Source organism: Mirounga angustirostris, unplaced genomic scaffold (genome assembly GCF_029215605.1).
Source record: "Mirounga angustirostris isolate CCGP_5_RB_7025 unplaced genomic scaffold, mMirAng1.0.hap1 SCAF_7, whole genome shotgun sequence".
NCBI classification, from domain to species: domain Eukaryota; kingdom Metazoa; phylum Chordata; class Mammalia; order Carnivora; family Phocidae; genus Mirounga; species Mirounga angustirostris.
Window position 1 is genome coordinate 54,009,005 of NW_026991715.1, and position 27,738 is coordinate 54,036,742.

The 27,738-nt window shown below is 41.7% G+C and overlaps 1 protein-coding gene across 3 annotated transcripts in view; it reads left to right on the plus strand.

Moving 5' to 3' along the window:
- MCCC2 (methylcrotonyl-CoA carboxylase subunit 2) overlaps positions 1 to 27,738 on the plus strand; it is a 72,971-nt gene that overhangs the window by 32,000 nt on the left and 13,233 nt on the right. For all 3 annotated transcript variants that reach the window (XM_064596217.1, XM_045896246.3, XM_064596218.1), the window contains exons 7-13: positions 6,116 to 6,229; positions 13,070 to 13,134; positions 18,493 to 18,592; positions 18,704 to 18,799; positions 22,806 to 22,878; positions 26,120 to 26,196; positions 27,366 to 27,432. In XM_064596217.1, the coding sequence (XP_064452287.1) occupies positions 6,116 to 6,229; positions 13,070 to 13,134; positions 18,493 to 18,592; positions 18,704 to 18,799; positions 22,806 to 22,878; positions 26,120 to 26,196; positions 27,366 to 27,432 (592 nt within the window). The remainder of the gene's footprint in view (positions 1 to 6,115; positions 6,230 to 13,069; positions 13,135 to 18,492; positions 18,593 to 18,703; positions 18,800 to 22,805; positions 22,879 to 26,119; positions 26,197 to 27,365; positions 27,433 to 27,738) is intronic.

Sequence of the window (27,738 nt, forward strand, 5' to 3'; positions counted from 1 at the left end):
TCAAGCAACTGAAACTCCCCCCCTGCCCCCCCCGCCAAGTTACATTACATTTATCACAGTGTGCCTTTGAACTGGATAGTCTAGTGCAATTTTTCAGTGGAAGGATGGAGGTCAAGAGTTCACACAGCTTTTCAGAATTAGGTATAAAACCTCTTGACTCTCTCTCAGAGACCCTTTCTGTAGGGCAGGCTGCTGACCTACAATATGTAATTTGGTTTTGGTGCAGTGAGAGCCAGTCTCTGTTCAGGCAGGACCTGGAGGGTAATGAAATTTTGTCTAAAGTTTTCACAGACTCTTACTCTGTTTATAGCATCTCATTTCCTTTTACTCAAAATTTCTGCTTGTGCCTTCTGTGGTAGTGATGGCAAGCAGTGTAATGGTCAGTTACACATTATTCTTCGCCTTCTTGCTGCTTTCTTGGTTTTGATTCAAGTCTTGAATCACCACTTACCTCCTCACCCTGATGAAATTTGGAAGTTTTTGGGTTCGTCAGCCAAGAAAGAATTCTGGAGATTTTTTGGTATAAAAAGGTGATTCTTCAAAAATTTAAAAATTTTTTTAATTTTTAATTTTTTAATTAATTTTATTTTATTATGTTATGTTAATCACCATACATTACATCATTAATTTTTGATGTAGTGTTCCATGATTCATTGTTTGCGTATAATACCCAGTGCTCCACGCAGTTCGTGCCCTCTTTAATACCCATCACCAGGCTAGCCCATCCCCCCACCCCCCTCCCCTCTAGAACCCTCAGTTTCTCAGAGTCCATAGTCTCTCATGGTTCGTCTCCCCCTCCGATTCCCCTCTCTTCATTTTTCCCTTTCTGCTATCTTTTTTTTTTTTTTATGAACATATAATGTATTATTTGTTTCAGGGGTACAGGTCTGTGATTCATCAGTCTTACACAATTCACAGCGCTCACCATAGCACATACCCTCCTCAGTGTCTATCACGCAGCCACTCCATCCCTCCCACTCCCCACCACCCCAGCAACCCTCAGTTTGTTTGCTGAGATTAAGAGTCTCTTATGATTTGTCTCCCTCTCTGGCTTCGTCTTCTTTCATTAAAAGGGTGGTTTTATGAAAGCACGGGGACAGGACCTGTGGGCAGAAAGAGCTGCACTGGGATTGTGAGGACTAACTGATTATGTACTTTTTAATTAGTAGGGTTTAAGGATAGTGTAAGTCTCTAAGGAATTGAGAAGCAAGGCTTTCAGCACCTTGAGGGCTAGCTGCTATTTTTTTTTTTTTTAAAGATTTATTTATTTATTTGAGAGAGCGAGAATGAGAGAGAGTACATGAGAGGGGGGAGGGTCAGAGGGAGAAGCAGGCTTCTCGCTGAGCAGGGAGCCCGATGCGGGACTCGATCCCGGGACTCCAGGATCATGACCTGAGCCGAAGGCAGTTGCTTAACCAACTGAGCCACCCAGGCGCCCGAGGGCTAGCTGCTATTAAGATAAGGTTCCTTCTAGTCTTTAATAAATATAAACAAACATTAAGGCACTGAGGCGGCCACGAGTTCTTTGAGGAAGTTCACACTCTGCATGTCTCAGGTATCTCTCAGTGGGCTGCAAGCTGTAAGGAGATTTAATTTAAGCTACGTTTCTCTTGCCTTTGTTTCCCTCATCAACCCTATAAGAGGGATCTCTTGGTTTGTCCGTGTCACAGGAAGCCCTCCTCACGGATGACTGGGTGGACTCTAGCCTCTCAGTGGAGTTCTTGGGAGTTCTTCGTTCTGATGCAGAAGAGAGTCACTGTCCCGTCTCCCCTGATTTGGTGCCCGTGTTGGGCCTCAGTGCAAGCCAAATCTGTACCCTGAGTGCGTGCAGAACAGTTTATGCTCCTGCATCTTACTTATGTCCTTCTAATGTCCTCTTAGTAGAGAAAGCAGAATTTTCTCTCTGGGGTTCCATATCTCTTGTCCAGCGTGGCCCAATATAAGATCTTTGTTGTACCATAGACGAATGCTTGGGGACACAGAAGGTCGTTGGATGTGTTCGGCCCAGGGGTTCCTGTGCTTTGTGATAAGAAGGAGCAGACACAGTGGCAGGGCTCTTGTTGGTGCATATTCACCCTGTTTCATGAGTGAGTGCGTGGCTTAGAAGTAAATGATGAGGAAACAAACTGAGGGTTGCTGGAGTGGTGGGGAGTGGGAGGGATGGGGTGGCTGGGTGATGGACATTGGGGAGGGTATGTGCTATGGTGAGCGCTGTGAATTGTATAAGACTGATGAATCACAGACCTGTACCTCTGAAACAAATAATACATTATATGTAAAAATAAATAAATAAATAAAAGATGATAGCAGGAAGGGAAAAAGGAAGGGGGGAAATTGGAGGGGAAGACGAACCATGAGAGACTATGGACTCTGAGAAACTAACTGAGGGTTCTAGAGGGGTGGGGGATGGGCTAGCCTGGTGATGGTATTAAAGAGGGCACGCTCTGCATGGAGCACTGGGTGTTAAGCACAAACAATGAATCATGGAACACTACATCAAAAACTAATGATGTATGGTGATTAACATAACATAATAATAAAAAAAGAAAAGAAGTAAATGATGAGAAGAGGAGATTCTTTGACGGTAGTGACTCCACTAATCTCTGTTCTTTTATTTCATCTTTCTATTTGATTTTTATTTTATTCATTTTTAAATTTCATTTTTCTATCCTATTTCTATTCTATTATCAGAATTTGCTTTAGAGATATTGTTTAGTGTCTGTGAGGTACTTGTGACTAGAATAGCCTGTTTCTTCTTGATGAAAAGCTTGAGAAGTTTGAATCTTATATACTTAATAATTCCAGCTCTTGTTTCTTAAGTTTTATAACAGCTTTATTAAGATACAATTCACATACCATACAGTGTACCCATTTGATATGTACAGTTCATTGGTTTTTAGGATAGTCACAGAGTTTAGTCAGTCTTAGAACATTTTCATCACTCCAAAAGGAAATGCCATATCCATTAACATTTACTCCCCATTTCTATCCAATCTGTCTAGCCCCTGGCAACCACTCATCTACTTTCTGTCTCTATGGATTTGCCTATGACACATTTCATTTGAAAGGGATCGTATAATAAGTGGTTTCTTTCATTTAGCATGATGGTTTCAAGGTTTATCCATGTCTTTTGGTTTTTCATTACTGTCTGGGATGGTACAGAATTCTCTTTATGGTCTATCTCCCACCTCTGGAATAGAGGAATGGTTTATAGACAGGTTGCAGACCAGCAACAACAGAGTACTCCAAAACATAGATTGTCCCAAGGCTTCAGATGTGCCTCCATTGCAGTTACTTAAGGTAGATGGTTTTTGATCTCTGTATTATTTATCACTGCAGAACAAATTAACCCCAAACTTGGTAGTTTAAAGCACCATTTATTACCCCGCAGTGTCTGTGGGTCAGGACTCGGATCCCCCAGTGGTCAGGACTGGGATCCTCCAGCTGAGTCCCCCAGTGCTGAGCTCAGGTGGCTACAGTCCTCTCTAGGCTGGACTGGACAGGATCTGCCCCAGCTTCCTCACGTGGTCGTGGCATGATTCAGTTCTCTGCAGGCCTCACTTATTTCCTTGGGAGCTGTTGGCAGGAAGCATCTCTAGGTTCCTTCCCAAGTGGGCAGCTGTAGAGAGCAAGTCTCCACATGTTAGCTGGCTGCCTCAGAGTGAACAAGCAAATGGACAAGAGAGGGGGCTGGCGGGGGTGAGGGGAGGGGAAGACATGGTCTCTCAGACCTGGATCACAAGAGTGACACTTGTTACAATCTTTGTGTTAGAAGCATGTTACCAGATCCACCACACAATCAGGGGATGGGATATACAGGACGTGAATCACAAGAGTCCGGAGTCATCGGGGGCCACTCTCAGTTCACGTGAGAGAAGTGCATTGTCGATTACCTTGGTTTTGGAAGTACTGTGGGGAAGAAATAAAACCCCACACATCTGAAGTGTCCTTAGGAATACGGTAAAATTCCCTGGTGTAGATGCACTAATAATTTGTTCGCTATTCACTTGTAAAACTTTTCTACTAAATTGGTAGATGTTTTCTCCCCCTGAGATGGCATGATGCATTCAGCTTCATTACCCTCATTTTTGTCTTCCTGACTTTCGACACCGAAATTCTTCTTTCTTTGTCCCCCCACTCACCTCACCTCCCATCCTTGGTCTTTGAATATTTGCTGTTTTTTTCTTTTTCTTTCAATTTGCTGTTATGAAACCCTGCTATGCCTGTTTAGTTCTATAGGTCTTACTTATGAAATTTGTGCCTTTTTAGATTTTTACTTCACTGTGACTCTTCTCTACTTCCTTGCCTTTTTTTTTTTTTTGGTACTGAAATAGTTTGAGCTGTATTTGCTGTTCTTGTACACAGAACAGGTTGGTAAGTTGAAATCATGTCCTTTATTCCTAAAGCCTTACAGAAAAAGCCCATTAAGTATTTCAAACATGCAGAAAGTACAGAGAATAGTGCAATAACAATGGAACACTATGGACCCTCCACTTGGATTTATGAAGTGTTAGCATTTCATTTGTTTCTTTCCCTCAGATTTTTAAAGAGCTTATTCACAATTCATTTATCCACTCAAAATGCAGTGTTGATGGGTATTTTGATTATTTGCATATCTTCACTATTGTGAACACTGTTACAATGTTTCCTGTGCTCCTTCCCTTGTACAAGAGTTTTTCTAGCCATAGATATTTTGAAAATAAACTTCTGGGCGCCTGGGTGGCTCAGTTGGTTAAGCGACTGCCTTCGGCTCAGGTCATGATCCTGGAGTCCCGGGATCGAGTCCCGCATCGGGCTCCCTGCTCAGCGGGGGGTCTGCTTCTCCCTCTGCCCTCTTCCCTCTCGTGCTTTCTGTCTCTCATTCTCTCTCTCTCAAATAAATAAGTAAAATCTTTAAAAAAAAAAAAAAAGAAAAGAAACTTCTGGGTGATTGGTAAGCAAAAACAATATGTGATAAACACTTTTGTAATATGTTGACAGTGAAATGTTGCAGCCATTTTGAATAACATACGTGAAATAGGGAAAAATGCTTTTTGTGATGGCCCTTTAGATGGGAAAATGTTAACTCACGCTGCCTTGCATCCTTGGATGAATACTAGTGTAGCATTTTTATTTCAGAAAGGGAATTTGTAATGACTCTAAGGAAACTGATGGAATATTGGAATTAGTAGCAAAAAGTGCCTTCATGTGGTAACTTAAGAAAATGTCCGTTACATGTTTTTCTTGTTTTACTCTGGTATTATTTATTCCTACCTAGGGGTAATCAGCCAAACCCATATTCATTATTCTTTGTGTCTTACTAATCTCTAGGCAGGAGTGTTTTTTTTTTTTAAAGCTTTATTATGGAACATTTTAAACACATATAAAAGTAGGGGAAACAGCACTGTGGACTCTAAACACATGCATCACCCTGGTTCCACACAGTTGACTTGCTTTTGAACACGATTTTCAACTGTGATGCTAACATTAGTTTTATATTTAGAACATACCATATTAAGGGTAACACCGAGTATTAACACTCATTTGGAGAATTATTTCAGCATTCCCATCACGAGGTAAGTGGCAATTGTTGAAAAGACTTATTATTAGTTTCAACACAGTTTTGCTGACCTGTGCGTGGATTGTGGAGTTTCTTCTCCATTAGTCGATCAGGCTAATGTTCTAAATGGCCAGTCTTCTCTCCAACAGGGAGAATGTCCATAAATTTTGTAAAAATGTGACCTAAGCCCTTCAAAAGGCTTTGATAGAAGTAGTTAAGGAACAATTCCAAACACTTAGAACCTTTTTTTTTTTTTTTTTTTAAGATTTTTAAAATTTATTTGACAGCGAGAGAGGGAACACAAGCAGGGGGAGTGGGAGAGGGAGAAGCAGGCTTCCAGCTGAGCAGGGAGCCTGATGCGGGACTTGATCCCAGGACCCTGAGATCATGACCTGAGCCAAAGGCAGACGCTTAATGACTAAGTCACCCAGGTGCCCTAGAGGACCATTTTTAAAAGGAAGCATAGGGACCAGCTAGTAATGTCTTCTGGTACTGCGACATTTATGGGTCTGTAGATCCAGAGACTATAACTAACTGAACCTCACCTCATGGGTGTCTTATATGCTTGGATTCCAGATTGCGGTGGTCATGGGCTCCTGTACGGCAGGTGGTGCTTACGTGCCTGCAATGGCTGATGAAAACATCATTGTACGCAAGCAGGGTACCATTTTCTTGGCAGGACCCCCATTGGTAAGAACATAGTCTTGATTGATTGATTGATTGATTGATTGAAGTAAAATATACGTATATAATATAAAATTTATCATTCTAACCAGTTTTTAAACCTTTCTAACCAATTTTTTCAAAGATTTATTTATTTATTTTAGAGCACGAGCAGGGGGAGAGGCAGAGGGAAAGAATCCTCAAGCGGACTCCCAGCTGAGTGCAGAGCCTGATGCGGGGCTTGATCTCACCACCCTGAGATCATGACCTGAGCCGAAACCAAGAGTCAGATGCTTGAGTCAGCCAGGAGCCCCCATTCTAACCATTTTTAAGTGCATAGTTCTGTGGCATTAAATATATTCACATTGTCGTGCAACCGTCACCACCAACCATCTCCAGAACTTTCTCATCTGCTCCAGCTGAAAATCTGTACCCATTAAACATTAACTCCCTATTCTCCCTGACCTCCACTGCTCCTGGCTACCATGATTCTCCTTTTTCTATGAAGCTGACTACTGTAGGTACGTTGTATAAGTGGAATCATACAGTATCTGTCCTTTTGTGATTGGCATATTTCACTTAGTTTTTTTTTTTTTTTTTTTTTTGCGAGAGAGAATGAGAGAGAGCATGAGAGGGAGGAGGGTCAGAGGGAGAAGCAGACTCCCCGCTGAGCAGGGAGCCCGATGCGGGACTCTATCCCGGGACTCCAGGATCATGACCTGAGCTGAAGGCAGTCGCTTAACCGACTGAGCCACCCAGGCGCCCTGGCATATTTCACTTAGGATGATGTCCTCAGGATTCACCATGTTGTTGTGTATGTCAGAACTTCCTTTTAAAGGCTGAATAATACTCCACTGCATGTACATATCACATTTTGTTTATTAACTCATTCATCAATGGACCTTTGAGTTGCTTCCAGTTTGGGGCTATTATGAATGATGCTGCTGTTAATATGAGTATACGAATATATCTGTTTGAGTCCCTGCTTTCATTTCTTTTGGGCATATGGTCGGACATAGAATTGCCAGATCATGTGATAATTATGTGTTTAATTTTTTGAGAAACCACTTTATTTCTTTTTTTTGCTGAATAATATTTCATTGTATGGATAGGCAGCATTTTGTTTATCCATTTATCAGCTGATAGTCATTTGGGTTGTTTCCAGTGTTTGGATATTACGAATAATGCTGCTATGCACCTTCATATCCAAGTTTTTATATAAACCTTTACAAGGCTTATATGTAGGTTTATATATGTGTGTGTGTGTGTGTGTGTGTGTGTGTGTGTGTATACTAAACCATATTACATAAACCTTTATAAGGTTTATAGACCTGTGAGTACAATTGCTGGGTCACATGGCAATGCTAAGTTTCACATTTTGAGGACCTGCCAAACTGCCCACAGCATATTTTACATTCCTGCCAGCTATGTGTGAGGGTTCTGATTTTCCCATTTCCTTGCCGACAGTTGTTATTGAGCGTCTGTATGATGATATCCATCCTAGTGGATGGTACCTCATTCAGGTTTGACTTGCATTTCCCTAATGGCTGATGATGCTGAGCATCTTCCATGTGCTGGTTAGTCATTTGTATATCTTCTTTGGAGAGATCTCTATTCAGATCCTTTTGCCCACTTTTTAAATTGGGCTTTTTGTCTTTATTGAGTTGTGAGACTTCTTTATATGTTCTGGATACAAATATTTTCTTTCTATGGATTGTCTTCACTTTCTTGGTGGTATCTTCCTCTGAAGCATGGAAATGTTTGATTTTGATAAAGGTCAGTTTATGCATTTTTTTTCTCTCTTTGCTGTGCTTTTGGTGTCATATCTGTGAAGGTTTTGCCTGTTGCAGGATCATGAAGATTTAATACTTGGGTTTCTTCTAAGTTTTGTAGTTTGAGCTCTTACTTACAGGTTCGTAATCCATTTTGAGTTAGTTTGGGTAGGATTTAAGGAAGGAATCCCACATCGTTTTGTATGTGATATGTAGTTGGCCCAGCATCGTTTGTTGAATGGCTGATGAAATAAACTTCTACTTATTTTTTCCTCTACCTCAGTTGCATTCTTGTTTGTCTCAGGGTCTCTAGAAGTTGATAAACAAGGTGCTTGCACATAATAGGTCAACTTTTTTGTAAGACAGGGCAAATTATACATTTTTTTTTTTTTTAAGATTTTATTTATTTATTTGACAGAGAAAGACACAGAGAGAGAGGGAACACAAACGGGGAGTGGGAGAGGGAGAAGCAGACTCCCTGCCGAGCAGGGAGCCCGATGCGGGACTCGATCCCGGGACTCCAGGATCATGACCTGAGCCGAAGGCAGTCGTTTAACCAACTGAGCCACCCAGGCGCCCCATATACATTTGTAAGCTTGTATATGCATAAAGAAACTCTGGAAAAGGTACAGCAAACATAGTTTTAATGCAGAGGAGATGAAACAGGGCAAGAGAGAGACCTTTGACTTTTGTATGTGTGTGTATGTGTGTGCTGAACATAAACATTTTGAGACCTTTGACTTTGTCTCGTGAAAACATTACCTTTTCAAAAAGGTTAAGTTAAAAAAAAAAAAGGAACAAGTTAGAATATTTATGAGAGGTGCTCTAAATTTCTAATCCTAGCATCGTTACGAATCACTAGTAGGGCTAGCTACATAATTGCAGGCCCCAGTGCAAACTGAAGATATGAGACCCCTTGTTCAAAAAGGAGGAACAAGTACTGTTAAAGGTACTAAAATATAAAACCTTTTCCTTCTGTGGTACCTTAAACTGTCTTGGTGTTTTTTATTTGCTAAATATTTAAGGGCATGTTCCTTCAAGCATAGAATACTCTCCTTCTCAGGCATCTGTGCTTCCAGTGGGCCCACTGTTCAACTCCTGGTGGACCTATGACCCCCCAGGGGTATGCAGCCTCCATGCCAGGATGTGCTTGGTATCTGGATGGGTGAGGGGCGAAAAGCAATCCTTTAGCCCCTCCCCCCCCACCTTCACTGTGTCATCTGCTGGAGAATACACCTCAGCACCGCAAGCCCAGCATAGTGATGGTGCTGCTGTGCTCCACCCTGAGACACCAGGGGGTGCATGCCTGAGCCCTGATCTTTCCTTTGCCCATGCCAGGTCCCTAGTGGGGACAGGTGTTGTAGTCCCTAGGCAGGAGTGGGGAGGAGCAGATAGGGCAGAGCCCAGGGCCTATGTACCAGTTAGCAGGGAAGCAGGGAGCCAAGAACCCTTTCCAGAAAGATGGTGGGAGGCAGACCAGCTAAGAGCTGAGGCTCTGAACCCCAACACACATTGTCCCATCAGACTTCATTTACAGAACACATATTCAGAGATAAAATGAGAATTTCAGTAGGGTAACCACTGAGCATCAAACTCCAAGCACAGGGCCCTTCTGAGAGTGGGACCTTGTGCACCCTCACTGGTGAGCTGCCTGTGTTGCAGGACTGAGGAGTGGATTATGTAATGCAGGCTCTTCCCATCTCCTCTTTGCTCGGCTCTATTCCAGTGATGTTCAGTAGTGCAGCCTTCACTCTGCTATGCGTGTGTCACAATCTGGGCCCAGGCTCCAGAGGGATAAAGAGAGCGTAGGGGAAGCCACAGGTAATGACTACATCTTACAACAAAATATCCCCGTATTTAAGTGAAATCTAAGAATATTATCTAGGTAAGGAGAATGTCAACAATACTATAAAACTATAATATACATCCAATGGAATATGATTCAGCCATGAAAAAGAATGAAGTTCTGACACATGCTACAACATGGATGGAACTTGAAAACATTATGCCACAAAAGGAAAAATTTGACACAAAAGGAAAAATACTGCATAATTCTGCCTCTGTGAAATATTTAGAATAAACAAATTCCTAGAGGCAGCAAGGAGATTAGTGGTTGCCCAGGACCAAGAGGAAGGTAGAATGGGGAGTGACTGTAATGAGTATGGGCTTCCTTTTGGGAGTGATGAAACTTCTGGAATTAGGTGGTGTTGATGGTTCCACAACTGTGTGAATATACTGAAAAACACTGAATTATATTCTTTAAATGTGAATTTTATGGTAGTGAATTCTATCTCAAAAAGTAAGGTTATTGCTTCAAAAGTCTGTCAAAAAAATCATCTTTGGGTTTGGAATAATAACACGAATTTATTAAAAAGAGTACGTTAAAAAGAGCTTATTCTTGCTTTGATGTGAAATATGTGTATTTTGCAAATGATTGTGTTTATTTTTAATAAATGTTATTGAAGATCAGGTAAGCCTGAAGAGCCGCCATTTTAAATGCCATGAAAATCTGAAGGCATTATTCAAAAGGCCTGTGTTGTCAATTATTCTTTGACACTTATTTCTAGCTATAAGCGATACTTATCATTGGTAAATGAGAGGAGAATTCATTTAGAATTTACCTTTGTCAAGTGAAGGGTACAAACTTTCAGTAGTTTTTTTTTTTTTTTAAGATTTTTTATTTATTTATTTGAGAGAGAGAGAATGAGAGACAGAGAGCATGAGAGGGGTGAGGGTCAGAGGGAGAAGCAGACTCCCTGCCGAGCAGGGAGCCCGATGCGGGACTCGATCCCGGGACTCCAGGATCATGACCTGAGCCAAAGGCAGTCGCCCAACCAACTGAGCCACCCAGGCGCCCCAAACTTTCAGTAGTTTGTAGGTGTTATTCCTTAAAGAATGAGTGAAGATAGGACTAAAATTTGAAAACACCTTTTTGGGACTGTAGGCAGGATCATAATACTGACATAACACTAGCTGTTTCCAAGAGAAGAGCTTGTCTGAAGGGTGCAGTTGCAAAATGTCCAGTCATTGGGGCGGATTTACCTTGTACCTCAGCTAGGAGCAATTTAGCAGCTGAAGTCGGCAGTCCTGTTAGAGAACTGAACTCTGCTCTGTTGTCTACCACTGAAAGACCATCTTTACAGCTTAAAAAAAAAAAAAGGAAGCAGCAGCAGTCTCATCTGCTTGAGGGTTCTAAATTTTGACCCTTGTTTTACTGAAAATTGAAAAAAGATTCCATGCATAATGTGCGGTTGAGTTGCTACAGCTTTCAGTGGCTTAAAGTGGTTGGAAAAATGCCTAATAGTAAGACAAGTTTTTGAAGGAGCTTTTTGTTCTTCTGTCTTCTGAACTTGATATTTAGTAGAATGAGCTGTTTTTAATTTTTATCATCCTTGCACCTGTCAAAGTATCAGCCATGTTGTGGGTGTTCACTAAATATTAACCAGTGATGAATCCTTATTTTATCAGTTGGTATTAGTCAGATCCCTGGAAATAAACAGAGTATATCGGTTGTTTATTCCTTTTTACAACTTTAAATATCCAGACACCTCTTATAATTAGTTATTGTCTGGGCTGAATGCTATTTTACACTGAATATTTTGGGAAGAAGAGAACTTAGTTCTGTGGGTGGAAAAATTGGACGTGAAAATTTTAATTACTTTTCTCTGTGCAGTAATATTTTGTTTAAGACAACTTTTGATGTAGTGAATAATAAGTCCTTTCTATGCTGCAATTTAGATAAATGTTCATTGCTCTAATAACAGTTTTTCCTATTTGAAGAAAAAGAAATCAGTCAACCCAAAGCAGTAGGAATCAGTAAGCAATTCCTATGGGGTCAATTTGACATTTGGCACTAAATGATTTTTCTGTTTTCTTATTAGAATTTCTCAGGCAATAGTTAAGTCATTCTTAATTTATTACTTGAGGTTTCTTTCTTTTTGGTCATATTTGGCTGAATCTTAGATGTGGGTAATCTTAGAGATTTTTTTTGGCCTCTTGAAGGTATTGCACTTTTAAGAGTTTGTGATAGTTACTGCAGTTTTTCAGGATAGGCCACAAAAGGCATTAATTCATTAAATTTACTGAGCATTCAAAGATGAATACATCACAGTTGCTGTCATCAAGCCCTCCCAGTATAGAGACAAGAGAGACAGACACCTGCAGATCACTGACATGCGCAGTCTGGCAGGTGCCCTGTTGGAGGTGTACAAGGAGTATTCTTGGACCACAGATGAGCAGGTGTTGTTCTAGTATTGCTCTGGAGTGTCATTAATGATGAAAGGGGCTGCGCAGGTCAGGGAAAACCACATAGAGCAGATGGGGCCTAAAGGATCAGGAGGGATTCCCCAGGTGGGTGACAGAGAGCAGGGAGCCCAGGCAGTGGGAACAGCATATACACAGACACAAATGCTTTACTGTGCAGAAGGTAGGAGGAGAAGGAGAGCGGGCTTGCAGACCAGAAATACCTCAATTCAACTCAGGTTCCATCACTTGCTCAGGGGCTGTGGGGAAATTCCTTAGTGGCTCTGGGTTCAGATTTTTCATCTGTAGACCAGAGACAGTTTTTTCTAGGTTTGCTGGATGGGTGGAATAAGAAAACAATCTTGGGGCGATTGGGTGTCTCAGTTGGTTAAGTGTCCGACTCTTGATCTCAGCTCAGGTCTTGATCTCAGGGTCTTGATCGAGCCCTGCACTGGGCTCCATGCTGGGTGTGAGGTCTACTTAAAAAATGAAAAAAAAAAAAAAAAAAAGAGGGGCGCCTGGGTGGCTCAGTTGGTTAAGCGACTGCCTTCGGCTCAGGTCATGATCCTGGAGTCCAGGGATCGAGTCCCATATCGGGCTCCCTTCTCAGCGGGGAGTCTGCTTCTCCCTCTGACCCTCCTCCCTCTCATGCTCTCTGTCTCTCATTCTCTCTCTCTCTCTCAAATAAATAAATAAAATCTTTACAAAAAAAAGAAAGAAAAAAACCAAAAATCTTTAGCTGTGTGGAAGAAAGAGTGGTAGGCATAGTCAGGTTAGAAGACATGCATGTTAGGTAAGCATTTTTATTTCTCTGATGGGCAGAACTCACCACCGACTTTCCTCCTTGCTGTAGGTGAAAGCCGCCACTGGAGAGGAAGTGTTGGCCGAGGATCTTGGCGGTGCTGATCTGCATTGCAGGTGAGACAGAAGCACTTGTTGCTTTCCAGGATTCATTGTTGTCTGTCTGTTGAAGAGAAAATTTAATTATTTTTTCTAAGAGTTAAACTTGCCAGATCCAACCACAGTTGATCTCTTCTTGAGCTGCTGTTTCAGGGTTCAGTTCTTTGAACTGTAGGGTTGCATTCCTAAGCTAGAACGTCAGCTTGTTCGTTATTGCCTAGATAGACTGGAGAACAGGTTTCTCATTTCTTTAACAAACATCCGTCCAGCACCTGTTAGGTGGCAGACACTGTTATAGGTATTGAAGATTATGAGATAGACATTGTCTTTGACCTCACGGAGCATAACATTCTAGTCAGGGAGATGGGTGATAAGTTATTACCAAAAAATGATTTAATGTGTATGTGTGGTAAGGCCTGTAAAGAAGTATAGGGAGAGCATATAGAAGGTTGATCCAACCCACTGGTGTGCAGGTGTTATGACTTTGTGGGTTTTTTTTTTTTTTAAGATTTTATTTTTAGAGAGAGAGCGCACGAGTGGGGAGGGGCAGAGGGAGAGAGAGAGAATCCCAAGCAGGCTGCACGCTCAGCATGGAGCCTGACTCAGGGCTCGATCTCACAACCCTGAGATCATGACCTGAGCTGAAATCAAGAAGTCAGATGTTTTACTGACTGAGCCATCCAGGCGCCCCATGACATTGTTAAATTAATATTTGTTAAGTGGAGCGCAGAGTGCTGGATGGCGAGCTGTGGTTCAACAACAGACCACAGGAGAAATTGAAATGGACAAGTTCATTACTCACAGAACATGGAGTAAGTACACGGCATGCCTCGAGGGGCCACGCTGGGAGCTCAAGGCAGAGTGCAGACAGAGGCAGAGCCTGAGCACATTTTTTTCTGAGGGTCCATGATTGGAGCACTTGGGGGTTCCTAGGCTAAGGCTAGTTTAGTCAATTCAAACCAAAAGATTGGCGTTTCGTTCAGTTCCACACTGGGTCTTATGCACGTGGGTCTAGTGCACGCGAGGCATACAGGAAGGAGCTGGGAGGCAGAGGAGACTGTTTGATCACAGGGCTTGTTGGGGAAGTCCCATCGGGACTTAGGAAGTGCTTGTGAGTCTGTGGCTGCTCTCTGGCGCCTGCACTTGCCCAAGTGGGCTGGAGGCGGTTTCAGGTTCCTGCAGTCCACTCAGCCACACAAAGTAGATGCAGAGGCAGCCAGACTATGGAGGAGCTTAGCTCAATTCTCAAGAGCAGCTGGTTCTCTGGGGAGGGGAAAAGTCCGGCTTTGTGGCATCTGCCAATGCTTCTGGTGTAAAGTATCCCACTGAGGCTGATGACAGGGTCCCAACAGGACCAGGGAGTGTGGAATCAGGAAGAGGTGTACACACTTGGCTCTGTGAGTCAGTCCTGAGCTGGCTCCATCACGTCACTGGTCCAGTCATTTCAGGTTAGAGTTCAGGGGTAAGCAGACCGCCTACCTCCTAGAGTTTTGTGAGAATGAAATGAGATGATACGTGTAAATTGCTTGAAACACTACCTGCTTTAATTAAGTACCTGTAAATATTAACTGCCATTATTTTTATTGTTGTTGTTTATCATAACTGGTCATTAAAGAGTGGACTTTTTTTTTTCTTTTAAGAGCAATTAGGAAACCATTGAAGAGTTTTAAGGAGAGAGATGCTGTTATCAAATATTTCATTGGAAAAAGTCACTCTGGCTGCTAAACAGAACATTTAGGGGGTTGGCCTAAGTCTGTCCAGTCAGGGGGTTTTATCAGGAACAGCAGGTGAGAGATGCTGGTGGCTTAGATGGTTCTGGTGGTAGTGCAGGTAGGGGGACTGACCAGGTTCAAGCTCTGCTGTAGAGACAGGTTTGAAGGACTTGCTTTTGGATTTCATCCAAGGGGTTTAGGAAAGTGAGGTGACAAAGATGATGAGTGGAAAAGGTATGACTTCCTGAGACTGGGAAGATGGGAGGAGGAGGAGATCTGGGGACAGGGCAGGGGGATTGGGTGTTCCTTTTGGACCCGATAAGTTAGAGGTGCTTGAGACATCCAAGTAGGCACGCTGGCTGAGTAGGCAGTTAATTGGTAAAGAGTCTGCAGCCCAGATCAGTGTTGGGGAGTCATCAGCATAGAACTAGAATTTAAAACGATGGGAATAGATGAGCTAGCTCAACTCGAGGTGAGTGTAGATAAAGAGGAGGGCCCTGGACCATACCCAAGGAAGCCAGGCATAGATGGCAAGTCGATCTACTCACTGAGCTCTGTGGCCTGGCAGGTGCATAAACCTCTCTTTGTGCTGCCAGGCCTCACACCCAGGGGGGCAGGTGGCTATGGGAGCAGTCTAGTAGGTGGGAAAGGAGAGACAGGTGTAACATTTCTACTTTCCTGTCAAACACTGCTGCGCCTTTAGAAAACTTATGTGGGGGACCCACATTTGCCCCAGTTTTCCCTTCATTCCTTTTCTCAACTGAGTGCTTACTGTGGGTAGATTGATGGCGCTAAGTGTTGTGAGTAACACGGAACAATTTCAGGCCTGGTTCCTGCCCTCAGGGATTAATAATCTCATGTAAAAAGAGAAATGAAAAGAACTAAAAACAATTACAAAATGAATATGCTAGCATGCTTCCGATTTCCAACTAGAGGCGAAGGGAGGAGTGGTTAAGGGAGTGGTGTTGAGGTTGGCGGAGAAAAGCTTAGCACGAGCCTGAGTTTCTGTGTGTGTGGAACAGAACACTTGTTTATTTACGGTGAGCACAAGCGTGTGAGTGGCCACGCTGCGTTCCTCTCTGATCGCACTACAGTGGCAGGGAGACTGGCGTGGGTGTGTCAGCCTGGAGAGAGGCGGCCGCAGGTAGAATAAGGTGAGTGGGGTACAGGACAAAGTAGGCTGCCACTGTTTGTGGATGATTAACAAGGAGATGAAGATAGTATTTGAGGAGCATTAATTAAAAAATTTTTGACTCTTTAAAAAAAGTTATCTGGTGCCCATAAAAGCTGTAGGCAATATATACCAAGTTAGGGGTGTAGGTTCTAGAATTCATCTTCTGTTTGCCTTACTTACCACCCTTGTGACTGGACAAACTAGTTAACTTCATTGAGCTTCTTGTCTTCACGTGTAAAGTGAAGATAAGAATAGTTCCCACCTCATACCACAGTGTCTGGTACCTGGTAAGTGCCCTATTACTACTAGTTATGATTATTCATAATAATCTGTTTAAAATCATGGGACAGTGATTAGGTGGTGATGGCTTTTTTTTGAACAGTGTGATAAAATTTACTAGTCACAAATTGCTTTGGGTTTCTTCGGTCTTTGTAAATACATATCTTAAACCTCTCTGATTAGCCATCCTGAGGAATTACTTTGACACAAAGTCTTCTATAATACAGTGTCTCATCAAAGGTTTCCCTTTCCTGCTGTTTTGGTAAATATTAGGCAGTTTTTAAAAGAAAGCATTTTAGGGGCGCCTGGGTGGCTCAGTTGTTAAGCATCTGCCTTCGGCTCAGGTCATGATCTCAGGGTCCTGGGATCAAGCCCCACATCAGGCTCCCTGCTTGGCGGGAAGCCTGCTTCTCCCTCTCCCACTCCCCCTGCTTGTGTTCCCTCTCTGGCTGTGCCTCTCTCTGTCAAATAAATAAATAAAATCTTTAAAACAAAAAAAAGAAAGCATTTTATTTTAAATATTTACTGATTTGGAAGTAGTTCCTTCTGCTTCTTTTTGCTTTCTGAATTACTGCAGTGTAGCTGGAAGTCAGCAGTTATAGCTGGTATGATGTATGAAGCATTTCAAAGATATGGTTAGTTATAAAATGTCATATTAAGTTAAAAAAAACTGAAGGGTCTACCATTTGCGAAGTGTTGCGGGGCTATAGCAAGGAGTAAATACGGTCTCTATTCTCATTTAGAAATAGCCAATCCAGAGGTGGAGAGTGCCCTGAAACCACCCTGAGAACCCAGTTCTAAGAAATACCTGCTAAGGGTTTGGCATTTTCCCTAGACAAGACATCACAATTTAGATTGCAGCAGATTAGCCCTTACTCATAAAATGAACCAAAATTCTCTTTTCTTCAGGTACATATTTTTGTCTGTCTTTATAGTTATTTTATTTATTTATTTTTTTAAAATTTTTATTTTTAAGCAATCTTTACACCCATCGTAGGGCTCGAACTTACAACCCTGAGATCAAGAGTTCCACGCTCCACCAACTGAGCCAGTCAAGCACCCCTACAGTTATTTTTTTAATTTTTATTTTATTTTATTTTTTTAAAGATTTTATTTATTTATTTGAGAGAGAGAGAGAATGAGAGACAGAGAGCATGAGAGGGAGGAGGGTCAGAGGGAGAAGCAGACTCCCCGCCGAGCAGGGAGCCTGATGCGGGACTCAATCCAGGGACTCCAGGATCATGACCTGAGCTGAAGGCAGTTGCTTAACCAACTGAGCCACCCAGGTGCCCCAAGCACCCCTACAGTTATTGATTGATTGATTGATTGATTGATTTTAGAGAGAGAGAGAGTGAGCATGCATGTGCATGCGTGCACAAAGGGGGAAGGGGCAGAGGGAGAGAGAGTCCTAAACAGGCTCTCTGCTGAGCGTGGAGCCCATTGCGGGGCTCAATCCCACGATCACGACCTGAGCTGAAACCAAGAGTCCAAGGCTCAACCAGCTGCACCACCCAGGCACAGTTTTTTTTAAATACTATATTCTAGAATGAGTATATCTACATATGAGATAAAAAGCCATCTAATCAGAACAAAGCTAATAAACAGAGGAAGCCCATGCTTCATTCACATTGAACTTGAGATTGAACAGGAACTTCTGTGGCCCTTATCTGTTTTATCAATACTAATTTTTCCCATTGATCTGAGGGACAGAGTCGTCATGCTTACTCTTAAGGTGTGACTTTGTAAGGTTGAGGCCTCAGCAGTCTCCCTGCAATAGTTGGCATCTTCATTAGGAGCTCAATGAGTTACAGACACTTCGTTGTTATGGATTACATCTGCGGTTGTTGAACTTTATCATATACAGTTTTGTTTGAGGTGCATGGGATGAGCATTAAATAGAAGTCCTCATCAGCAAGGCTGTCTGGTCCAGTAGAAGAAGGTCAAGATTGAGAAATAGAACATGTGGATACTTATACAGCTACTGGTGGTCCTAGGGCAGGGTACTTAAGTAGACCTCAGTTTTTCCTGTTTGTAAAATAAGGATAATACTGTTCTGCTGGGGACATTATGAGAATCAAGTTGGATGACATTGATTAAAGTATTTTAGAAGTAAAAATGATGTCATCCTTAGATGAGAGAAGATCTTTAGGGTTTAAGATATTTATTTTCCTTTTCCCTGTTCTGATTATTTTAGTGTGCTTTACTCTGTAGAAAGTCTGGAGTATCCGACTACTACGCTTTGGATGATCATCATGCCCTTCACCTAACTAGGATGATTGTGAGGAATTTAAATTATCAGAAGAAATTGGATGTGAGTTGGTTATGTTCTTACATCTTTTATTTTCTTCAAAAGCATTTTGGCTTATGTGACCTTGAATGATATCTTTAAATAGGTTAATATGGTTGTTTTATATTTCTGCAGGTTACTGTAGAACCTTCTGAAGATCCTTTATTTCCTGCTGATGAATTGTATGGAATAGTTGGTACTAACCTTAAGAGGCACTTTGATATTCGAGAGGTGTGTAGAGAGGGGCTGTGAGCTATAAACCATGATGTCAGTCTCGTTGTATGTGTATCCATTTTTTAAAGTTTATTTTTTAAATTTAAATTCAATTAATTAATATTTATTGGTTTCAGAGGTAGTGGTCAGTGATTCATCAGTCTTATATAATACTCAGTGCTCATTACATCACATGCCCTCCTTAATGCCCATCACCCAGTTACCCCATCCCCCCACCCCCTCCCATCCAGCAATCTCAGTTTGTTTCCTAGAGTTGAGTGTATCCATTTTTAAGGTGAAATCTGTTCAGATACCTTCCTGCCTAGAGCCTCTTATGGATTTCAGTAGGGTGTGACATAAAAGGGAAAGATCTCTTACTAGAAGGGAGAGGGGGATAAAAATCTCTTAATGGTTGGAAAGTTTTCATTGCACAATGATGGAGCTTGCTTTGTTCATAAATAGGACTGCCTATTCCTGTGGACGTTAGGAATGATGTAGGCAACTTCATAAATTTCATCTATTTCTTTTTAGTGCTCTTATTTTGGGAAGTGGAGGAAATGTCAGTACGTTGTGAAAGGAAAAAACATACCCTTTTAGATCAATATGACCTTAGCAGAGATTAGACTGTTGATTACATTCGAAGATGTTGCTATGGTTACAGATTGCTGACATGGTCTTCTTTGGTCTAGATTGATAATTTTTAGTGCTTGCATATAGCATGTAGTCTTATTTTGTTCACTATCCATATATGACAGAATACTTTTTAAATTAAGAAATAACCTTACTGTCAGTTTCTCTGCCTTCATATTTGTTAGTTTTCCTTTTGACTATAAAACTATTGTGTGCTAATTGTGAAAAATTGTAGAAAATGCAGAAAAACAGAAGATTGCTTATAATTCTACCATCCAGAGAAAGCAGTGAATATTTTGGTGTTTCAGCTTAATGTAATTTGTATATATATGTATATACATTTTTATGTAGCTGTGATCGTCTGTACATGTAAACATACACATGTATATTTTTAAAATTCTCCAGTTTAAATTACAAACATTTCTCCAATATTTATAAGTTCTTCTTGAAACCATTTCCATGACTAGGTCCTATTTGCTATAATAATACCTGGTGACATGGTAGGCACTCAGTAAATATATATATATATTTTAAAGATTTTATTTATTTGTCAGAGAGAGAGAGCACGCACGCACAGGCGGGGGGAGCAGCAGGCAGAGGGAGAAGCAGGCTCCCCGCTGAGCAAGGAGCCCAATGCGGGACTCGATCCCAGGACTCTGGGATCGTGACCTGAGCCGAAGGCTTAACCCAGTGTCCCTCAGTAAATATTTTTTTGAATGAATTGATGAATGTACTATCCCACCTATGGATGTGCACAGTTATTTATTGAGGCAATACCCTATATTAGAGGGTCTTAACATTCTGGATTTTTATGGAACTCCAACTGGTATTTCACTTTAGCAAGGTGACTTGGTTAACTATAAGTTATAGAATTAGGATTTTAGCTTGCCTTTTTCATTAATTACAGGCATATAAAATTTGATACTTAACAATCTGATATGCTTGAGAAATGAGTTGTTGTGGATAGCCAAGTGTTCTAGATGGCTAAGAATTCATCCTGTTAAACATAACCACTTTTTTTCATCTATTCAACAGTGTTTATTGAATGCTTGCTCTCTGAAGATGCTGTTTGAGGCACCAAGGGTACAGAAATGAGTGAAGCAGATGCACATCCATGCCTTCATGATAGTTCCATTTCATTTAAATGGAGGTCTTTTTATAAAGATAGACTTTTACCTTCTTAAATAGTTTCCTGGACTTTCTACCTTTTGCTGATTCAGGTTCATCATTGTGATGATCATGTATTATGCTTTTCTATAATTGCAAGTAAGTCTTATATGGAGGTCTTACTAGTATATGGAGCTGGGGGACAGCACTGGAATGTTCATTGGAAAATCTGGCTTGTAGTCCTTGTTTCCCTCGTCAGTGGTACTGGATTGGACCTCTCTGAGTATCGCTTTCCACTTCTAGAAATAGCCGTAGTACCAAATGATATGTCTGCTTCCTGAAGTGTGAGTCTTTGTGAAGATGAGTTAATATGTCTTATGTGGCTGGGTGGTGGTCATCGTAAAGCAAATAGGAGATAGCTTCATACTAAGTGGCCCTAGTTTGCTGTGCTCTTTGAGGGGCTTTATTTTTGTGTGAAAGAATGGTGGTTGTTGTGTGTTGATTGTGTTTTAGAAGGTACAGTTTTGGAGCTACATAGCATTTAGAACAGATAACTTATATTCCCATTACATTATCGGACCTTTTAGGAAAATAAAAAATAATTCCAACTATGCTCTTAATTTTTGGAAAGAATGATACTGGGAAGCATTCACTCATTTTTCAGCCTTTGCATGTTACAAAACAAGGCTTTGATGTGGTAAACAGGAAAAAGGAAGTTTGGACTAGAAAGAAGAATGGTGTGTATCATCTAAAATAGTTTCTGAAGAAATTTGGAATATGTTTGGAACTCTTTGAAATAGTCTCGATGTATATGATGAATCCCAAGGATAAACTATTTAGTAATTACTCCTTTTAGATTAAATATGTATATATGTGGGATCAGATTCAGAATCAAGGAATCTTTATTGAAGTCTTAATAATAATAGCTACTTTTCAGTGAGGGCTAGGCAGTGTGCTTTAGTTAGCACTTTTTAAGTATTATCTTCTTTTTTTTTTTTAACTTTTTAGGTTTTGATTTAAATTCCAGCTAGTTAACACACAGTGCAATATTAGTTTCAGGTGTAGAATCCAATGTTTCATCACTTCCCTACAATACCCAGTGTTCATCACAAATGCCCTCCTTAATCCCCATCACCCCTCTGGTCCATCCCCCAACCCATCTCCCTCCATCAACCCTCAGTTTGTTCTCTCTGTTGTTAAGAGTCTCTTATGGTTTGTTTCCCTCTCTTTTTTTCCCCTCCCCGTATGTTCATCTGTTTTGTTTCTTAAATTCCTCATTTAAGTGAAGTCATGTGATATTTGTCTTTCTCTGACCAATTCACTTAGCATAATACACTCTAGCTCCATCCACGTTGTGGCAAATGGCAATATTTCATTATTTTTGATGGCTGAGTAATATTCCTGTGTGTGTGTGTGTGTGTGTGTGTATCACATCTTTATCCATTCATCAGTCGATGGACATTTGGGCTCCCTCCATAGTTTGGCTACTGTAGATAATGCTGCTATAAACATCAGGGTGCATGTATCCCTCTGAATCAGTGTTTTTGTATCCTTGGGGTAAATACCTAGTAGTGCAATTGCTGGGTTGTAGGGTAGTTCATTTTTTTTTTAACTTTTTGAGGAAGCTCCATACTGTTTTCCAGAGTGGCTGCACCAGTTTGCATTCCCATCAGTGGTGCAAGAGGGTTCCCCTTATCTTTTTTTTTTTTTAATCAGATGAAAAAACTGGGGCTTAGGATTTTAGGTAACCAGCTTATGACTCTAGTTTCTCAGCAGTAGACCTGGGAGACATAGCTGGGTCTTCATCTCAGCATTATTTTTTTGGGTTCATCACATACTCACAACTTTGTCCCAACTTTGCAAAAGTGAGAACTGAGACTTTATCCAGGACACGCAAATCCTGTGCGATCCCTTTGTTGGGAGGCTAAGTCTCCTGACTCTGAGCCTATATCATGCTTTGTGATTGAATCCCTGACCCTTTGCCAATACTTTTGAGCAGCTCCTGAAGCTCTGAGTCCAGCTTCCAGCCCTCACAGTCTCTCTGCTTTTCTGGTCTGTACCATGGTGCTGTGGCTCTTACAGTGTGGTATGAAACCAGGGTCCAGAGTGACGTCAGGGCCTTCCCCCTGCATACAAAGTGGAATTCTGCTGCGAAGGCTCGCTCTGTAGGGTGAAATTCTGTGAAAGTGACAACTTAACACTGAACTTGTTTTCCTTATGAATAACTTTAATGTAAACATTCTTTTGTAATATAATCTCCCCGGGACATTGTTATTTTTCTTCTTAGGTCATTGCTAGAATCGTGGATGGAAGCAGATTCAACGAGTTCAAAGCCTTATATGGAGACACATTAGTTACAGGTAAAAAGGCAAAGAATTAAAAATATGAACATTTTTCTCTTTTTTTTTAAGATTTTCTTTTATTTTATTTAAAGATTTTATTTATTTATTTGGCAAAGAGAGAGACACAGCGAGAGAGGGAACACAAGCAGAGGGAGTGGGAGAGGGAGAAGCAGGCTTCCCGCTGAGCAGGGAGCCCGATGCAGGGCTTGATCCCAGGACCCTGGGATCATAACCTGAGCCGAAGGCAGACGTTTAACGACTGAGCCACCCAGGCGCCCCTTAAAGATTTTATTTTTTAGTAATCTCTACACCTGATGTTGGGCTTGACCTCACCACCCTGAGATCAAGAGTCCTATGTTCTCCCGACTGAGCCAGTGAGGCACCCTTGAACATTTTCTATTGCTTTGAAAATAAGTGATCTCTTGTCTCAAGGTATTGACGTACTTGGCGTGAGCTTTGTTATTTAGAGTGGTACAAGTGTGTGGGTCTGTATTCAAAAGGAGTTGTTTTGTGAAGGTCATGTGTAGCTGAATAGCTTCATAGGTCCTGAGTTTACGATGATGACAGCTAGATGCTATTGGATAGGACCTTGTCCAAGACTTGGTGGTCTTCACTGTATAAAAAACTTCTTATTGGGGCACCTGGGTGGCTCAGTCGGTTCAGCATCCAACTCTTGATTTTGGCTCAGGTCATGATCTCAGGGTTGTGGGATCGAGCCCCACGTGAGGCTCTGCACTGGGCATGGAGCCTGCTTAAGATTCTCTCCCTCCCTCTCTATCTGCCCCTCACCTCACTTCTCTCCCCTTCTCTTAAAAAAAAAAAAAGCTTCTTATCAAAGCAAAGTTAGCAGAAATATTTGTACTTCTTTTTGTTTCTCTGGATAATTTGTAATAATTTTGAAAATTTCAGCACTGTTTTCTTGGTTCTTTAGTCTTTAATTCTACTAGCAGGTTTTATATGATGTTGAGCTTCCTAGAAGGACATTAAGTAAGTTACACCTTCTCATAGCCTCTGTGTAGGTCTAACATTGAATCATGCAAACACTAGATTGAGACTACAGGACAGAAAACCAAATCTGAAAAAAACAAAATAAGGCTGTTTATAAAAGTTCATTCATTCATCTGAAATGTTGAGTTTGTAGGCTTTTGAAGAAAAGTATTTGAAACATAGATGTTAGACCCATAATAATCTATCTTGGACAAATGACAGAAGTAATTCTGTGAATTTTATTTGGTCTTATGAAAGCTAGAAAATGTAGTAAGTAACCTGGAGACAACATATCAGAGTAAAAAAAGATATAACTCACTACAAAAATCCAAATTGCAAATATACGTTGAGGCTTAAGGATAAATCACAACACTTTTCTCCTGGTTTGATTTATGAGCAACAAAAGGGTTCATAGTGGGAATGGAATTTATGCTTTTGTATTGAGGTGTTTAAGTGATTAAGAGCTTTTTGTTTGATATATATTTAGGATTTGTGACCAAATAGTTCAGGATGTAACCTCTTGTGCAGCAGTTTGAAACAGGTCAGAGCTGTTTCTCCTTCTCTCCCCAAAGATAGATGGACTGTCTTGGTCATCTGTTTTTAAGAATTTGCCCCTTACTTGCTGAAAGACTTGTGGTACCTTTGTCCCCAGAATACTAAGGATATATGTAGTTCCTCTATCTCTTCTTGACTGTACCGGAATTCAAATAAGATTGGGGAAAGAGAAGGGGTGTGAGAAGAAGAAGAGGGGCATGGGGAGTGGTGAGATGAGGAAGTATTGGCGGGGGAGGGAGAAGGACAGATTTTTCTGAGGATCAGGTGTCTCTGGCAGCTCTGAAGAGTTTCCTCCTGCCTCTGTACTTGCCTTCTATAGGCCCTAGCAGTTTCTTGGACATTTTGCTTTCCTGTTTGGCCCGAAGGAATTGGGGGAAGACACTTCCTCTGTGTCCCTAATATAGTGGGGCATGTGCCCTACTTAGCAGGTCCTATGCCTGGAGATCCCAGGCCAGGCTAAGGGTGAAAGTCTAAATAGCTCACGGGGCGCTATACCTCAGGGCAGTACCACACTGCTGAGAGATGTGCAGGATTCCTCGCTGTTTTTGTGGGGTGAGGCTGAACTCCTGAGTGGATTGCTAGACCTCTGGGGAAGGTTACCCCTCGGCATTGCCTCCGCAAGTGGTAGTGCCATTTAAGATGGACAGCATAGGCTTTGGGCCGGGGTTTTAGGACTGAAAGACCAAGAAAACCAAGACAAAGCCAGAGTAAAGAACGAAAACAAATTTTTAACGGTTCAGTGTTCTGGTGTATCCGTGGGTGGACATTCTCTCTTATCCATTCATTTTTCTTCAACAATTTTTCAAGTACCTGCTTTATTTATGTCACAGAACCAGAGATGTCTCCGCCACGGCCTGTGTGTCTTGAGCTTGAAGACAGAGCCTGGTTCTGGGCACTTTGGTCGCGTGCTTTCTTTGACCCGCTTCAACAAGCAGTTTGTTGACTCTTGGGTTCCAAGTCTTTGACACCTGTTCAGAGTCTTAAGTAGGCTTGTTGAAGTTCACTCTTGGGAAGCTTTCTCTAGCCAAGTTTTTCAGGTTTACAAAAACCTCCTGAAGTCACCTCAAGTGTCTCCCTCACATACTGTTATCCTCCTTTTCCTTCTCCCTTCCTTCTCCCTTTCTGTGTGTATGGACAGTGGGTGTCTGCAGTGGGAGTGGGAGTGGTGGTGAGATTCCATCTTCTGAGCTTAGCTGCATTTGTTACTGGAAACTCACGACCCCCGGGCTTGACTGTGTTCCTGCTTTTGAAAGCAAGTCTGCTTTTGCTGAGTTTATCCCCTTTACCTTGAGGGCCTGTCATCGCCACAGGCATTTTCAGGCAAGCCAGTCACCTGAAACCGGTGGAGAGCTCTGAACATGGGCCTTTAAAGGGTTCTCGCTCTGTGATTCTTTCCATTTCAGAATATCCTCTGTCTGGTACCTAGTGGGCACTCGGACATACATTACACGAACGAATGGGTGACACCCTAACCCCGTCATCTAACCAAACCAACCAGACGAGTGACAGCTTTACACAGAGCACTCTCAGGGAAGCAAAACACCCAGACTCCAATACCTTAGAAATAAAACACTGTGACACGAGCCGTTCTGTACCCTGGACAAAATCTCTACATTTTAAACTTTGATTTGAAATTAAGGAATGTATAACTATGTCTGTTAGCTGTGAATTAAAAGCCCTCTGAAATACATAAATCTTTTTTCAATTTTCTTTTGAGGATTTGCTAGAATATTTGGATATCCCATAGGTATCATTGGAAATAATGGAGTTCTCTTTTCTGAATCTGCAAAAAAGGCAAGTGGTGTTAAACATGTTTCAAAATTTTCTGTTTTAATTTAAACATAATTTGCTTTGAAGGTCAAGTAATGAATGAAAGTTTATTACATAAAAACTTTGAAATATTTAAAAGGCTTAAAATATTTAACCAGATGCCTTAGTAGGCAGAACACTATGTGTACGTGCATGTGAACGTGTGTGTGTGTGTTAGTGCTTGAACAGTTTTTATGGAGGTTTACATTAACCTGTTTTATCTAGAGCACTATTTTTATTTTATTTTTATTTATTTTTTTAAGGTTTTATTTATTTATTTGTCAGAGAGAGAGAGAGAGAGAGCATGAGCACAAGCAGGGGGAGCAGTAGGTAGAGGGAGAAGCAGGCTCCCGGCTGAGCAAGGAGCCGGATGTGGGACTCGATCCCAGGACCCTGGGATCATGACCTGAGCGGAAGGCAGACACTTAACCCAGTGAACCACCCAGGCATCCCAACTAGAGCACTATTTAAAAAATCCCATGTTTTAAAAAGTTCTTATAAGATACATGAATTATAAATGCTGTGGATGACATGGACATAGCCTAAGACTTGAGAATCCTTGTCTTGGGAGTGTTTATATTCTGTTTTCTTTTAAAGTAGAAAACTGAGGAATTCTCTTATGGCGAGGCTCAGGAATTCCTGCTGATAAGCAGTTCTTCTCTTCGTTTCTTGAGTTTCACTTGCTGTTCAGAATGTTCGTGATTGACGTCACCCTACAGCTCTGTGCCAGTGATCACATGGGCGACTGCAGAACGCATGCGGTGCCAGCCCAGTCACACGTCCTGTTGGCCGTGGGTGCGCTCGGTGGTATTGTTACTAGCCAGTCACAGGGCGCTCTTCCTGACTGCTGACCCGAGTATGGTGTTTGCAGGATACATGAGGGACGCAGATTTCTTAACCCCCTCTTTATTTTATTTATTTATTTTTTTGAGATTTTATTTATTTGACAGAGAGAGAGAGAGTGAGAGCAGGAACACAAGCAGGGGGAGTTGGGAGAGGGAGAAGCCAGCTTCCTGCAGAGCGGGGAGCCCGACGCGGGGCTCGATCCCAGGACCCTGGGATCATGACCCAAGCCAAAGGTAAACACTTAACGACTGAGCCACCCAGGCGCCCCTTAACCCCCTCTTTAAAAATATTATCTTCTTTGCTCTTAGGGGGCTCACTTCATCCAGATATGCTGCCAAAGGAATATTCCTCTGCTGTTCCTTCAAAACATTACCGGTAAGAAAATAGCTTAATCAGTCTTGTTGCATTATTCCAGAGCCTCATTGTCCAGTATGACTCCAGTATTGGACAGTGTAGACCTAGAACACTTCTGTCATAGCAGAAAGTTCTATTGGATACTCTTTGTAGAGTCTCTTTTAGGCTTAACCCTAATATATGAGAAGTTTATCCATATTTGGATAAAGCAGTTTCTGAGTTACCCGTATCACCATCAGACGGCTTCCCTTTCCCCTTCCACACGCATACCTACCCCTCTAGCAGCAGCAGGGCTGTGTTCTCTACCAGGAACACTCTGATCTCACT